The sequence below is a fragment of the Fukomys damarensis genome, unplaced genomic scaffold (assembly GCF_012274545.1).
Source record: "Fukomys damarensis isolate Sample0158 unplaced genomic scaffold, DMR_v1.0_HiC HiC_scaffold_38, whole genome shotgun sequence".
NCBI lineage: Eukaryota > Metazoa > Chordata > Mammalia > Rodentia > Bathyergidae > Fukomys > Fukomys damarensis.
Window position 1 is genome coordinate 16,397,893 of NW_022900950.1, and position 17,431 is coordinate 16,415,323.

General features: G+C 36.8%; 1 protein-coding gene across 4 annotated transcripts in view; it reads left to right on the forward strand.

Annotated features, from left to right (window-relative positions):
• The window catches only part of Tnip3 (TNFAIP3 interacting protein 3), a 112,435-nt gene that overhangs the window by 28,918 nt on the left and 66,086 nt on the right, over positions 1-17,431 (forward strand). For all 4 annotated transcript variants that reach the window (XM_019205584.1, XM_010610982.2, XM_019205578.1 and 1 more), the window contains exon 3: positions 10,092-10,209. In XM_019205584.1, the coding sequence (XP_019061129.1) occupies positions 10,092-10,209 (118 nt within the window). The remainder of the gene's footprint in view (positions 1-10,091; positions 10,210-17,431) is intronic.

Here is a 17,431-nt window from a genome sequence, read left to right on the forward strand (position 1 = left end):
GGAAGCCTCAGGGATTTGGCTGGGGTGTGCGGCCTCAGTACAGAGATCTGGCACATCAAAGAGGAGATAAACCGGGATCCAGCCAAGGATGCAGATAGAGGGCAACAACAGGGTCCAAGAAATCTCTCCCTATCCTCTGGGCTTTTGGGTCAAACATGCAAATACAGCTTTTTGACATTTATTTAAATTAGTAAACCACATAGCCTTGGGTAAAATTTTAGGAATATTTGTTTTTTCCTGAAGACAATGATACTTTAGGAATTCTCTGAGCAAATCCTTCTCCGACTACTTTCTCAAGCCACAAATGTTAATATTTCCAGTTACTACTGTAAAAAAAAAATCATGACTTAATCACCTAAAATGCATACATAGAGTAATTTCTTTATTGAGTAACTTGTTTCTACCCCCAAATAGCCAGAAACATATTTAAAGAATTGAAAACAAAACTAAAAAAAGCCACTACAACTCAGTTTGATTGCAGTCTTTTGGGCAATATTTCTCATTCTAGGTCGTTAGAGGTTGGTTATATGATCTGGTCTTTGAACATCTGGAAACATTTCCACTGTAGAACAACCTACTATCAATTTTTCCTTGTCTCATATTTGAAAATATGCTTTGTTCTCTAGAATCTTTCCTGAAAATAACATGGCTTATGACATAAGATCAAAGCAGAAAATGTGACTTTGGTGGTGGGTTGGAAAGAAATGTGGACCTCAGAAGTGGGTGAGTGTGTGGAGGGAGGAAAAGCACTGCTATCCTAAGTTCTTGCCCTGGCTTTACCATCTGTCACTTTGCACACTCAGCCCCATCTCTGTTATCTGAATATAGGAGATGAATTAAGCAGTCTTCAAGTTACTTCCTAGATTGCAGTTATCTGTTATGTCTATTATTTTCTTCAGGACTTTATACTACTCATCAGTACTAATGAAGTCACCATACTGTGTAACCGTAAAACCCATCTGCTGGGTTTAAGCTGCATGTTCACCATCTATCATTAATGTAAGCTAGAAAGTGGTTTTAAGATATTAGTCTCCCATGGCACTAATGTACAGTGTATAAAACATTGTGAAAAGGACTTCCATACAAACATAAGATGAACATGTATCCAAGGTGTTACTTGAGTCATTTATTAATAAAGGGTCCAGAAATACAAGAGTGCTCACCCAATGAGCATTTGAGTTGGGTGTTTATAGGCAAATTTAAAAAAAAAAAAGCAAAAAGGGATGTTACCACAATGTGGTTAGATTATATGCAAAACTGTCCTCAAAGGCAATAAAATATAACCTATGAGATTATTTTTTCTATCAGGTAATATTCACAATTTAACAGTGTCTAGCCTTTAATTAACTAGTAAAATTTGAGTAATTCTTTAACTAAAACAAAAAATGAGCTATAGCTATGACTCACGTATATCACACATTCTCTCCCTCCTGTCCTCCTTTCTTCCCTCCTTCTGCCTGCCTGAACTCAAAACCGAAAACGAAGACCCTGAGGAATAGTTTAAGCAACATCAGAAATGATTTTCGACCTGAATTGAATGCAGAGTGCCCTCTAGAGGCATTATTAAGCCAATGCAGTGTTTTCAACCACAGATGAGCCCAGAGCCCTGCGGAGAGCACCTGCAGCCTCACAGCCTCTGTGCCAGTCTGGCTCCTTGGCCCCCACAGTCTTCCTCGGGGAAGCCTCAGGGATTTGGCTGGGGTGTGCGGCCTCAGTACAGAGATCTGGCACATCAAAGAGGAGATAAACCGGGATCCAGCCAAGGATGCAGATAGAGGGCAACAACAGGGTCCAAGAAATCTCTCCCTATCCTCTGGGCTTTTGGGTCAAACATGCAAATACAGCTTTTTGACATTTATTTAAATTAGTAAACCACATAGCCTTGGGTAAAATTTTAGGAATATTTGTTTTTTCCTGAAGACAATGATACTTTAGGAATTCTCTGAGCAAATCCTTCTCCGACTACTTTCTCAAGCCACAAATGTTAATATTTCCAGTTACTACTGTAAAAAAAAAATCATGACTTAATCACCTAAAATGCATACATAGAGTAATTTCTTTATTGAGTAACTTGTTTCTACCCCCAAATAGCCAGAAACATATTTAAAGAATTGAAAACAAAACTAAAAAAAGCCACTACAACTCAGTTTGATTGCAGTCTTTTGGGCAATATTTCTCATTCTAGGTCGTTAGAGGTTGGTTATATGATCTGGTCTTTGAACATCTGGAAACATTTCCACTGTAGAACAACCTACTATCAATTTTTCCTTGTCTCATATTTGAAAATATGCTTTGTTCTCTAGAATCTTTCCTGAAAAAAACATGGCTTATGACATAAGATCAAAGCAGAAAATGTGACTTTGGTGGTGGGTTGGAAAGAAATGTGGACCTCAGAAGTGGGTGAGTGTGTGGAGGGAGGAAAAGCACTGCTATCCTAAGTTCTTGCCCTGGCTTTACCATCTGTCACTTTGCACACTCAGCCCCATCTCTGTTATCTGAATATAGGAGATGAATTAAACAGTCTTCAAGTTACTTCCTAGATTGCAATTATCTGTTATGTCTATTATTTTCTTCAGGACTTTATACTACTCATCAGTACTAATGAAGTCACCATACTGTGTAACCGTAAAACCCATCTGCTGGGTTTAAGCTGCATGTTCACCATATATCATTAATGTAAGCTAGAAAGTGGTTTTAAGATATTAGTCTCCCATGGCACTAATGTACAGTGTATAAAACATTGTGAAAAGGACTTCCATACAAACATAAGATGAACATGTATCCAACCAAGGTGTTACTTGAGTCATTTATTAATAAAGGGTCCAGAAATACAAGAGTGCTCACCCAATGAGCATTTGAGTTGGGTGTTTATAGGCAAATTTAAAAAAAAAAAAGCAAAAAGGGATGTTACCACAATGTGGTTAGATTATATGCAAAACTGTCCTCAAAGGCAATAAAATATAACCTATGAGATTATTTTTTCTATCAAGTAATATTCACAATTTAACAGTGTCTAGCCTTTAATTAACTAGTAAAATTTGAGTAATTGATAGCATTTGAAGACATGGTACACCCTTCAGATAATTTTGCAGGGACTTGTGTACTGGAAAACTTTGAATAAGTTATGAAAGTACAAGGGTTCTAAATATAAATAAGGAGGATAATTAAAGTGTACTCATAAGGGCCAGGGATTGAGCTCAGTGGCACCGCACCTGCCTTGCAAGCACAAGGTCCTGAGTTCAATCCCTGGTACCAAATATTTACACATATATATATATAAAAGTGTATTCTTAGTCAAAGAAAGCCACAATGAGACTTTATTTATTTATTTATTTATTTATTTTTTGTGGTACCGGGGATTGAACTCAAGTCCTTGTGCTTGCAAGGCAGGCCACCGAACCCCTGAGCTAAATCCCCGGCCCCCGATGAGACTTTATTTTAAAGTGGTCATTCATAACAGTAGTTGAAATTGAGTCAGTGCTTTTCAGCTTCTTGGGCAAGGGGAGGTCAAGAACTTGATCAGTGGTTCTATATATAAACTCTTTAGGAAAAGACACACAGCAATATGGCTTTGCATTTAATTTGGTTTAGGATGATTGATTCAGTTTGGAATGATTGATTCTTGGAGCTTCTGAATCCCATTCATGGACCCTGCTCAAGAATTCACAACTTAGAAAAATAGGAGCCCCATACAGATAGACTAGGTATGACATTGGATCCGTGTACCTTATCTCCCAAGCCTGTCTTAGCATTTAACTTTATAGATGAACTACAAATGTCACCACCAAAGGTTGTTTTCACTAATACTATAGGAGTAATGCTTGCCAAAAAGAAAATTTAACAAAGTACTGGGAAATAACATGGCTTTCCATGGTCCTACTGTATTAACAATTACTAAAACTAATGAGAGCCCACTGGCAGATGAATGAAAGACATGAGATTCAAAGTGAATCTTTAACCTTAGAGAGGGCACTTAATTAACACCATGGGGTATCGATTTCTGATCTGATATCTAAAGATGATGAAGATGTAGGGCCCAGAGTACAGATCACTGGAGCCATAACTTTTACCTAACCAGCTGAGCAAAGTCAGGGAAGAGATCTCGGGGTGAGAATAATATGTACCCGGTAAAACTAATGCAAAGATTATGTAGGATTTATTTGTGTTGAAAAGTTTGGTAGGATGCTTTCTTTTTTTTTACTCTACTGCAAACTTCAAGTCATAATATTATATTTAAACCAAGCTGGATGCAATTATTTAGTGATCTACAGAGAAAATCAGGGTTTACCAACTTTAATTAGTTTTGCTGCTCAATTGTCAGGACTGTGAACTTTATAGGAAAGAAATAAGCCTGGATAAATACTACTTCCTTTTGTAAAATAAATCTAGGTCAAATTAAAATTTGTGAAGCATAACGAATTTCACTAATTAAAAACAGAATGCAAATTTTTTCATCCACAGAATAATTACAGAATAATCTAAAAGTTTTGCTAAGAACGTAATAAAAAGTGTGGGTAATGTGGTTCCCTTTTATCCAAAGAGTTACTAAATTTTTTGATGATCTCTTGAATCAAGTTAAATTGTGTTTTTAAAATTATTTTTCTATATGCTAAGTTTATGGATTTGTTCTCCAGACACATTTGGTAACTTTTTCAAGCCTTGGCCTGGTAACGATAGTATCAATTACTGAACATCTAAAGCAGGCCCGTGCATATGCTAGCACTAATCCACTAATAATATCACAATGTTACGGTGTGTTTTCCTTTTAAAAACCAAGCTAAAAGAATTCGCAGAAATTAAAGAATGTATACTAACTCCTGCTATGTTCAACTCTAAAAGTGTACTGAATCACAAAGCTTCTTTCAGAGGCTTCGAATGTAAATTATCAAGTGTTCTAATAGTAGTTGCAATCACAATGGCAGTAAGGAGGGCAATAAGAACAGAAGGTGCCTGAAATCCTAACTAAAATATAATCACTAGAGCTCCAACCTCCCTGTGTCCAGTCCATTCCTTTCAATTGCTTTCCTGAGTGCTCAAGCCTTGTTGCTATTACCATGGTCAACACTGAGACCTGCTTTCCTTGGGGTGAGCAAAGCCCCCACCTCCAGTTGCCCCTATATGGTTCCCTTCCTGTAGTGTCCAATGCCAATGAAACTGATCACACTGAGCCTCATTCTGCACCAAGTCCAGAAACCCATAGGCTATGGGCTGAGGGACACCTGCTGGCCCATGCTTGAAACAGAGGGATCAGGGTCCCAGCTCTGAGGCAGAACCTTCACCCACCTGTCCACATGAACAGGAAAAAGTAACTGTTAGCCCATTTGCCTGTTCACCGTTCCTGTTGAAACAGTGTGAAAATCATCGCTGCATGCAATAATATCTGTAAAAAGTCAGTACTGTGAAGTAGTAGATACTCGATTTTTGCAGAATATTGAAGGACGCATATAATTCAAGTACAAAAGAACAAGACAGCAATAAGGGCAATAATGACTGATCTTGAGTTTCCATTCTCAAGAGGCTCTTAGTATTCCCTTTCTTGATGGTTTGCATTCCAGCTTTATCAGTTTCGCATGTGAGGCCATTTGCATACATTTTAGATAACATCTAATTTTACAGTTATGTTTGAATTAATGTTTAGGTGTTTTGAATTAAGCCTCTTCATGGAGTCACACTATTCAACAACAGATATTAATGGAGTTCCTACTATGTACTAGAGGACAGAGCAAGGGATATAAAACAAAAGTCTTCTACATTCATGTGATCTGTATGGAGTATATGTGGGAGTGAGGGAAGAGACTACTAAATAAATAATATCTCAATATAGTGAAACACACCAAGAAGGAAATAAAGCAGAATCACGGAACAGCATTTTGGGATGGAGAGAACTACTTCAGGAAGGCTAGTCCTCAGATGTGTTCTAGATAAAATGACATTTGAGCCAGGACCTGAAAAAATGGGGAAGCAAGTTCTGCAGACATAGCAGTAGAGGCCGAGGTGCTAGGAAGGGACCTGTGCTTAGTATTACCCACAAATACAAGAGGGCAAATGTGCCCAGAGGGAAGAGCAGGAAGGAAGGGAGCAGAAGAGATTAGGAAGACAGTAATGCAGTGATGGTGAACCTTTAGAGTCTGAATGCCAGACTGCAACTCAAAAGCCACTAATTTAACCAAAGTGCCAACACTGCAATGAAACATGAACACTGATGTTTTCATTTTTAAAAAAACACATACATTAACACCCTTTGTTTTAAAAGAAAAACAATAACACGCATGTCACAGGTTTGCCACTTCTGAACTAAAGGAACCAGATTACTTGGGCAGGTGGAGACCATAGTGGGTAAACTCAGTGTGATACTGTCTACTATCTGAAATGCTCAGGACCTCGTTTGCCACTGAGTGGGGAGTACCAGAAGTTACTGTGGCCTTGGCAGGCAAATCCAGTTCAAGGTAGGTCAGAAAACTGCATCATTGGTTAAACACTCAGTCTAGTCCAATTCTATTGCTACTTAGGACCTTAACTAAGCTGAAGTATGCAGTTGCTGAAGGAATTTTATGACTCTCCTTAAAGAAACTTTGAAGACGGGTCGAAATGCAGTGTTGTGCATTTACAATGCATTAGTTCATGACAGATTTACTGTAAATCCATTAACCTGTATTTTATAATAGGATCATACAAGCAGCTTGCTGGTACAGACATTTCACAGCCTGCAAGAACAATAAATATGAAGCTCCATATTCATATTTGTGGAATTTTTTTATTACAAATGACAAAAAAACAAGCAAAACTAGCATTATTTTAAAGAAGAAAGATAATGCATTAAAAGACATGAAGTACCTCACAGAATCTATGAGTGAGAAACAGCCACACCAAGGAAAGGGAATATTCTGAACCAGAAATTGGAAATCCATTCTCTGCAACTCAGCTCTTTATTTCTCTGCATTTCTGCTTGTTTCTCAGCATCTTTCGCACACAGAATCTCACTGGGGTTTCTCACTGGCCTGACTACAATCAGTCATTTCCCTGCTCCTAGAGTGATAAGCAAGGTCACATGTTTTCAGCAAGCCTGGCTGTCAGAGCCTGCTCTGGGAACCCCTGACAAAGAAAGCACAGGGATAGGCAGACAATTCCAGAAAGAGAAATGACGTACACATCTGAGATTTTCCATTTCCATGTCTATTTTATTTGGAGGCAACTTTGCAAAATCCTCCTGCAATAACTCATCTGCAATCCAAAGGGTTAATTTTAATGAAAAATATTAAGGTAGTCAAAAACAAAACAAAGCAAACAAACATGTGCATGTGTGGAAGCATACACACACACACACACACACACACACACACGCACACACATATTCCAAGAAAAGTCACAGTATTGGTGCATTTTTTGAATTGTTTTTAATGAGAAAAATTCTCCCTCATGCTAATATAGCATAATGAGAAAAAAAAAAGGACTTGAATTCGAAGGTCTGGTTTAAATCTCAGTGTTATCAGTTACTTGTCGTCATGTGACTATGCACAATTCACACTGGTTCTCAGATAAATGCAGCTCTTGGACTAGATTGTCCATTGGGTAGTCCAATAATCTTCAGCTATAATATATTTATATTTAGTACAGGTAATTGCTTAAGAATTTATTCAGAGGTTAATGAAGATATACAAAAATATGGTTAAGAGACAGGGTATCACATAGGACTGAGTTTGATCCTGCCAATATTTTGCAGTTTGATTTCATACACGTTAATAAACTTCCTAAACTCCAGTTTGCCCCATTGCAAACAAAGACACTTCTCATTTAATAACTAAGTTCTACTTCTGCGATTAGTTTGTTAAACCAACTGGTCACTAAATGAGGAATTGTATACAGTACATACATTAAAATATTCAGAACAAAGAAATGGTCAAAGGAAAGTCCAATTTAATGACTTTGCTTTTATTTGTATAACCCTTATATGCAGCGCTGTAATGTGTAACAGAACATAAAGTTATAGTGCAATACCATGCAGTATAATCAATGAAAATTGCAGTATTATATAAACAGGGTATACTGTATGAAAGAAGAGAAGAAATTGAGATTCTGTCAGCAAGATGTACAGAGTTGTCAAAAAAATAGGTTGCAAGTCTAAAGAGTTGTTAAGCAGGTGGGTTGTTAAATGAAGAATATCTGTATTAGACATCATATTATCAAAATAGTTCAATGAAAATGATTTGTTTTTTCTTAAGAATACATACTGTCCAATAACCTTTAAACTAAAATACAGCAGCCACTAGCAAACCATCACGTCAGCTAGGTTCAGGCAATATTGGTCCCTCACATGTCAGAAAAGGTGAGGGTGAATTTTATTCAGAAAATCCAGGATACTTTACAGTGTAGCAATGATATAGAAAGCTCTCATCAATAGCCATGCTTGCAAAATGGATGTAATCCAGATATGATCTTTAGCAAATCAATAAAGCATTTATTCTATATTTCCTCACATGACCTTTCCTGACAGCTTCCACAAATGGTTCAAGACCACACTGATCACATATTGCTATTGCTGGAAGCCAAGTCTTAAATGTGCAATTTTGGCTTATTAACAAAAGGAGCTTCTGCAGGTCATTGCAGAGCGCCAATGAAACTAAAATCCTCCTGGCAAGATACACAGAACCACGAACCTGCTTGACTCTGTGAATATCATTGGAAATATCAAATATCCTTGACAGTGAAATGGGCATTAACGGAGCCCCTGTTCTGTCTGCTTCTGCACTAAATACTTTGGAGAATAGAAATACATGTAAAGTATGCCACAAAGAGCATAGCCAAAGGTGTGAGACAAAAAGTAAGCACTTAAAACAAAGACAGAGCCAAGAATAAGAGTGATAACGAATTGTTCAATTTTGTCCTGTGGTTTGGAAGTATATATATAGAACACTTGAGAAAATGTGCACCCATATGATCTGAGATGTTTCTACATATGGAAAAGTTTCAAAGGTAACATCATTTCTAAGGAGCTTGTTTATATCTGAGAATTTATACAACTGCAAATGAATCCATTTTATTATCATTTGAGGAACTGTTGGAAGCAAATAGTCCTCAAAAATGAGCACAATAAAAAGAGTGCACTGATAAATTTTTCTCGCACAATTATGGTACAGTTGTTCTGCCTGTATCACATGTGATCAACAGGACTCATTATGACCATGCTCCAAATCATTCCCTTCTACATAAAAACCAGCAAACCACATATTTTTTTAGTTATTGAGGCAAAGAAAGCAATCTCACATAAGGTATCTTATTTTTCCTCGGTATCAGACATTATAGAAATAACACATATTTTAAAGACATTTGTCTTTTCATGAGTGTTGAGGTTTTTTGCACAGCATGCTTACTGGATGTACCTTAAATACAGTAAGTTATAGGCATTCCTCTTTTAAGGATGAAGTTCCATTCCTGCAGCTAGATTGTTAAGTGAATTGGTATCTAAGTGAAGAATTGTATGGTATGTACATTATAATACTCTGAACAAAAAAATGGTCAAAGGAAATTCAGCTCGATAACTTCACTTTTATTTTTATAACTCTTACATCCACTGCTGTAATGTATAACCTAACATAAAACAATCAGGAAAAATTACAGTATTGTATAAACAAGGTGTACTATGCAAAAAAAAGACATTGAGACTCCATTAACAAGATATATGAAACTGTACAAAAACAAAAAGATGAGTGGTGGGTCATAAGTCCAAACAGTCATTAAACAGTAGATCATTAAAAGAGGAATGTCTTTACTGCACAGTTCATTGTATTCATTGAATAAGAAAATGTTTTAAAACACGTGGTTTACTGAGTGCTCAGTTCTTACCATTGCAATAAGACTATCAATATTATTGTATCACTTTGTATCCATGTGCAAGTAAGTGAAAATTAAACTTTAATACTCTTAATGAGCACCTGCAGCTAGACTAATGAAAAGAAAATGAAATTAGAGTTTAGGAGATTCTAAAGAGATATGATACACCAATAACACTTCTGTGTCATTGATAAACTCACTGTGCCCTTGAATAATTTGTAATTATCTTTGTCACATGTGTCTTTCCCATGGCCGCTGGTCAGGTGTGAAAGCATAGAGCTGGACAATAAAATCCGGGATCTGATTGAAAGAAATGCTTCTAATCCAAAAGGAGTCACGATAGAGGCCACACCAAGTCATAGATTTTCATGTTCTCCAAAGGTAAGAAAACTCTTCTTACTTCATCTCAGTGCATCTTCAATGGTTTGTTCAACAAGAAGAATTTTTGGGGACAGTCCCCAGATCATTTACAGTCAGTCATGTACTTCCTTGATGGCTGACAGGATAAAGTGAACCAGTATAAAGCTTTCTTACGCAGTCACTTCCTGTTGCTAAAGAAATACTTCAGCAGAAGGCACCTTCCAGATCAAAGTGTGCGGATGGGGGTGGCTATAGGAAAGCGAAAAAGAAATCTTGCTTTAAAACAGATAATTCATACAATGATGACTCTTTGTGGAGGGAACAGCCTAAATTACTAAAGTCAGCACAATTCATGCCACGGTCATTGCAACTAATCTAATGTGAATAAATTTGGGAGCACAGCTAGTATAAAAAATTAAATCATTCCTCAACTTTAAAATAACTTTCTTATTTCTAAAGTAGTTCATGCTTATTGTAGAATATTTATATGGATTAAAACAGAAGACTATAAAATCACATAGACATTTACTGTGGTGTTAATGGGAGGTTGGGATCTTAAATAAATATTTACTCTTGTAAGAAACTTGCAACTGTAAAAGTGTATATTTTTTCTCTTAAAGAAAGTCTCAGACTTGTTTAAGTCTCAGGGCTTATTAAACATAGATCTGCTTCTGAAATCAGCAATAGATACACCATATCTAGAAAGCCTCTCAGCATTGGAATCTCTCTCCCTCTCTCCCTCCCCCGACTCATTTTCTTAGGTTACCATTTCTCTTAATAAGATGTTGTAGATACACTCTGAATCGTTCATTCATGTAGCAAATACACTATTTCCTGCATGCTGCATTGAGGCATTTTTTCCTCTTTAAATCTTACTTCTTTCTGGAAATACTGACTTTATTTTCAAAAATACCAATGAATGTTAACTATTGGCTTGGCAGGGATCTATAAAGGTTCTCTCTCCCCCTCCTTTCTTGTCTTTATACCTCATTTCCAAGCCCTCATATATAAACCTCTAATACTCATATACAACATAATTCCCTCATGGAAATGTGTGCACTTCTGCTGTTACGTTTTATCTAACCCCAGAAAGAAATTGCATTGTTTTTTGGTTTTGGTACCGGGGATTGAATTCAGGACCTTGCGCTTTCGAGGCAGGTGGTTGCACCACTGAGCTAAATCCGCGGCCTTTATTGTACCACTTTAATCCTCTCCAGGACCATTTTCTTCAAGATTTGTGGTTACCATCTTGGCCTCCTTTCTTCCTTCACCTCGTGTCCTTTGGATCCTTCCTTACATGATAACAACTTTTTTTTGAACCCACATCAATATTTTTGTGGTAACAACCGCTGTCAACCGAGGACTTCATGGACATTTCTGTCGTTCTTCTCCCATCGATTCATTGATAAACTTCTTCATTCTCCTACACCCCATACTTCCAGACAAAGACAGCAGGTTCTTAGCTGATGCTTTCTGTTTTCCTTGTGAAATACGAGGCAAAGACATACACTGAGAGATCTAAAATTTAAAGAAATGTGGGGAAATATGAAATGGCCATTAGGAAACAGGGAATCTGAAGGGTTGAGCAAAACTGAAATGAATAGTTGGATAGTAGGGAGGACCCAACTGAGTGAAAACCACAACTTCATGAGAAGACCTATCACTAAACAGCACTGAATTTTCAAAATCTTTATTACCGTGTATCAGCTTAACATACACAGAGGTGCCTTAGGTCAAAAACTTAATTCATTCCATGATTCTGGAGGAAGATGGCTGCATTTGCGTTCCTGTGAGGAAGATGGGTGAATATTTGTCACCCAATGCAGAGTTGGAGAATAAAAGAAAAATTTTGCTGAATAGTTCTGTTTGCAAACCAAATTACTTACAAAGAGAAGCATTCATGAACTGAGGTCTTGCAGTACTTAACCCTCCTCCACTTGAAATCTATGAGATCCCATGTACATATGAATAATGTTCGAACTCATTCTTATGCAGCATATTGATCTCTTCATCCCGTACTTTCTCTTCCCCCATCACACCTCTAATAACTTCTAAATTGATAAATCCAGCGGTGCCTTTGGATTTTATCTTTCGCCCTCTCATTTGCATTTGGCACTACTCACTAATTCAACTGCCTTAAAATATTTATTCCATTAACATTAATTCCTAAATCTCCTTCGCTTATTTTGTGGCATTTTTTTCTCTCACCTTCACTGGCTTCCTGCACATCTCACCCCATTCTATTAGTATTACTCAGGGATCTGGTTATAGTCCTTAACTTATTCATTCGGTATTTTTAAAGGGAATTCCCTATCTTTCCCCACATCTATGTTTGTTTAGCTCTCCACGCCAACACACTCATGTGGCAGTTAACTTGGGTGTGATCCTGGATTCCTAAAGGGCACCATGGTCTACATTCTCCAAGTACTAGCATTCCTAGAATCATGCCATCTTTCCTTTACTCTGAGCATCTTACCAATTCCACTTTTTTAAGATCTTGTGACTTTTGCCCTTTTCATTTGTTCTACCTCTATAGATCTTGCTCACGCACAAGTGCTTGAGCCATAAAAGGAGGTTTCTTTCACCTATGTCATACATTCAAATACCTTTGCATGACGTATAAATTCTTCATGATCTAGCCTCTGCCTATAGTTATCATAAACTCCTAGGAGGATCTAATATTTGCTGAGCTTCTACTATAAGAGGTATTTATAGTTTGTTTGATATCTATAGCAACATTTTAATAACACTTCTGTCTCATTTTCAAGATAAAAAAATAAAAGTTCAGAGAAATTCTAAATGTTGCTTACAATTTACAAAGTCGTAAAGTGCTGATCTCAAGATATAAAATGACATATGTGCATTTTTTTGCAGTACTGTGAGATCTTCTATACATCCTTTCACTTCTCTAAAGGTACTTGTTCTAAACAGCCCATAATCCTTTTGCAGACCATGACGTTGCAGGTGTTATGCCTTTCATTTACTAACTACTCTTGATTAAAACCATGCCTCCTTGCTCATTGGCTGAACTTTTATGCCTACTTAAACCTTTCATGGTACCTTTCACCACTTTCTCTCATCCAACACAGCATTATATAAGTTTCTCTCTGATTCATTTTAAATCCCTACCTTCCTTATATGTCACTCAAAGGCTCAGTTTCTTCAGCTTTGTAATCATTTACGCATGTACTTATTTTCTCTACCAATCATGGGTTTCTTGAGGGTGGAATATAAATTATATGAAGGTAGAGTTTTTTTCTAGAAGATAATGGTAACAATTTCTTTGGCCTCTTGAATCACAGTAAAACTAGATTTACAATTTATCCCCAGAATCCCTCTATAAATGATTCTCAGAGTCTGCAGGGGAAATTGAATGTACATTCCACTTGTAAATCCATCTCTTAGTTCTTGTATGGAAGCTCCCATTTGGTTTCTTTTATTCTGGTCTCCTAAAGTGTCCTGCTGATGGTTTTCAGATGTTCACTTGTCACTGCTGCTTCTGGATGTCTGCTATACCACTCTCAGGAGCCTTGTTGGGTACCCTTTGTCATGTCAACTGTGCCAAGTAGGGCATGTCCTTTGAGTCCCCAAGGGCAACTAACAGTACTGCTCCCACCATTGACGTGGAGAAACATTTTTCCCCAACTTTAGCTATACGGGTTTCTAAAGTAATTGAGTACTTCTAATTTTTGCCAGAAATATATGTCACAGTACTTTTAGTTTCTCCCTTTTTGGGTTTTAATTACTGACTATTGAATGCTTACTCTGAGCCACCCCTTCGCAAAGCAATTCTCTATATTAGGTCATTTAATTCTTAGCTCTCCACAGATAGAGTTCAGTGAGGCTAAATTGTTTTCTCATATTTTATAGCTAATAGCTTTTAGATTCTGGACCTAAAGTTAAATCTGTCCAGATAATTAGAACCACTGACTTCTACTTCCTCCCTTTAGTTTCCCCTCCCTTGCATAAAAGTCACTGGGGTCTTGGCCAAATTTCCTAGCTCTCAGGAGGAATGCTGTCATCTGAGTAGTCCCTCCCCTCTGAGCCTAGCACCATCCATGGATCAAAGCACTGTGGCTTTGCTCTCTGCCCAGCTACTCCCCCAGAACAGCCCCAGGAAGTCTCCATTCTTCATCCCACTCCATCCCTGGTGTATCTTTCTCACGTGTCCTCAGAAGATATCTTCAAATATTGGATTCATGAAGTATACACAGCTTAGTTCACAGCAGAATTTGCTGAATTATCACTTACCCAATAGCACTCTGAAGAAGGAAATACAACACTGATAATTCTTGCTAAGATACTGGTGGAACTGGGTAAAAAGTTGATAAAATTTTTGTTTTGGTAAGATGATAGTGATCTGATGACCAAGGAACTGCAAAGAGTATCTCTGATTTTCCCATTGAATGAAATCAGCATAAGAATGGTAAGGTAGGCTTTCTTTCCAGTAGCCAGATATTAACACTTTATGACTTTCTGTGAGGGGAAGGGTGAAGCTTAGTAAAAAATAATTTAGTGAAAGGGCCTGAGACATACATCAAGTTCCCTTTTTACCAACTACTATTGCCAAGAATAAGTAAAGAGGGAAAAATGCTAGAAGAGAAATGAACAGACTGACTCACTGCTCTGTGAAAATGGAAAAGCATTAAATGAACAGGAGGAACTCCATCAGCATGAAAACATGCGTTAATATCATAGGAAACTTGAAGTATAAAGTTAGTGAACAAAAGTCATTTAAAAGTCTTGTAGACAAAGGAAAATAATTGTCAAATAAGACTGATACTGTCTAAAAATGTACATTGGATGAAAGTTATATTAAACTAAGGTATATCCTACTGCTATGGAAATGTTAATATGTGAGCCAGCAACAGAAAGTCTTCAAATACAGAAGAAATGGATAGGTGGATTCAATATGCTTCTTGGATAAAGAAATCCAAGGTTGAAACCTGGGCATGGGAAGGCAAATAACTCAAATTTCAAGAGACTACAATAGAAATAAATTTGCTTAAGAACTCTGTCCTATATTACTAGGCTGCTTTTTTAAAATTTTAACTTACAGGCGATTACAACATTTTGATTTAGTAAAAGGCAAAAGATTTATACAATCTGAAGTGAAACCAGAGTATTACAACATTTTTATTTTAAATAGCTTCATTTACAAGTTAATGGAAAAATTCCTAGTGGCTGGAGACAAATCGTAGATCTGGAAATTCTTCCCTAATGAAAAGTATAGAGTAGAGGTTGGATAGTTTAGAGAGTAATATAAACTTAAGATTTCAAAATATATGAAGGCCAGGGATCTAGCTCAGTGGTTCTGCCTCCTGCCTTGGAAGCACAAAGTCCCGAGTTTGATTTCCAGTGCCAAAGACAAAAACAAACAAACAAACAAAAAAACCAAAAGATAATGAAGGATAAAACTTGGAAGAAGCCTTTATGTCCATTAAGAGATGAATGGATGAAGAAAATTATTTACATGCAGTGGAGCACTATTTTGAAATAAAGAAACTGAAATTTGAGTCATTTGTGGGAAAATGGATATACCTTGAGGCCATAATATTAAGTGAAATAAATCAGACTCACAAGTTTAAGTATTGCATGGTTCCTCATATGTGAAATTCAAAATATAAATAAAGAGCAAAAATAAAAGAAATAAGAAGAAATAGAGAGATCTTTCTCAGATGAGAAGGAGGTCAAGAGATGGGAGGGAAGTTAGTAGGGAGGAAAAGGAATGATAAAAGGAATTAAGATGTGTTATGTATATGTACCAATTCCACACAACAAATGTAAGCATTATGCACTGAAAATGTGTACTAATAAAGATAAATAAAAATAAAATAAATACAAATATAAGAAAAGATTATGAGGAAAAAAACTTTTGGCAACTAGAGTAAGTTCACACACGTTTTTATTACCACATCATTGAAACAAAACAATCTAGTTTCTCTTCCTTTAGTCCCTTTTTAGAAAGTTACATTAACTTTATTCTTTATCAAAATACAGTTAAGTAATCAAAGCAAAATATTTGAATTTTAATCGAGGTTATATTTTGATTATCAAAATTTTATTTTCTCATTTGTAAAATGGGTTGTGATAAGAATAATAAAGTAAATAAAAATGTAAAAGCAGAGAGTAAATATAAAGTACTGAATAAATTCAACATTATGATCATCATCAACAAATTAGGATAAGCTTGAGTCTCAAATATTTTTAACTGCTATTTTCATAATGTCACAGGAAAATATAAAATATATCTCCCAAACTGTTAACTGTATGATATGCTGAATTCCTGTGCTCTAGAAATCGAAGAATGATTCCTAGGAATGATGGAGGTTAAAAGTAGGAAGATATTTATTGATAAGAAAGCTCTTGCGGGGCAGGAGGGGGTCTGGAGTGGGGAGCCAGGGACCCCACTTTACAGAGAAGTTTTATAGGGTGAAACCCATGTGGACACAATGTGGGCCACAGCCATGAACATCCAGTAAGGTTACAAGTAGAGTCACTCAGGTAATGGTGGTCCATTTGGAAAGCAAGTCATGTAATAAGTGTGGATGGAAAGAATAAGAATTCTACTAGGAGGCGATGGGCCCAGAGGTCTCTGGTCATCCCTAGGGTGGCCGATGTCCATCTGTACTTCACTAAGCCCAGTTCTTTGTAGAAGTATGAGGATATGGTCATCTTGAGGCCCACCATGAGGCTTGGTTTGCAGCCAATGTGCAGCTGTGGTGTGTTTCACCTTGGTCCTGGCCCTCTCAAGGACTTAGCCCTATCTGACTGCCTATAATGTTTCTACCTAGCTCATCTATTTATAATAATACAATTACTGGCTTCCTCTTTGAATCCTGTTATCTAATTTTAATTTTAGTGGTTGTGGCTGCAGACTGCTTCTATCCATTTTTCTTTTCTGTTAGAAAAAAAAAAACGGGCCTGGGATTTAACTCAGTGGTTCGGTGGGTGGCCTGCCTTGCAAGCGCAAGGACCCGAGTTCAATCCCCGGTACAAAAAAAAAAAAAAAAAAAAAAAAAAAAAAATAAAAAAAAGAAAGAAAGAAAAGAAAAAAAAAAAAACTGTTGAGTTGTTGCATAAGGATCTATGTACCTTTCTTTAGCAAGCATTTGTATAGCTGGCTAGAAAAGTTCTGGCTTTGAGTTCTTAGGCAACGGGACGGTCTCTCTTAGTTTGGCTGCTTCATTGTGTGTCCTTTGCAGCTAGCTACAGAGAAACTGAGTGAAGTTATTTAAATAAG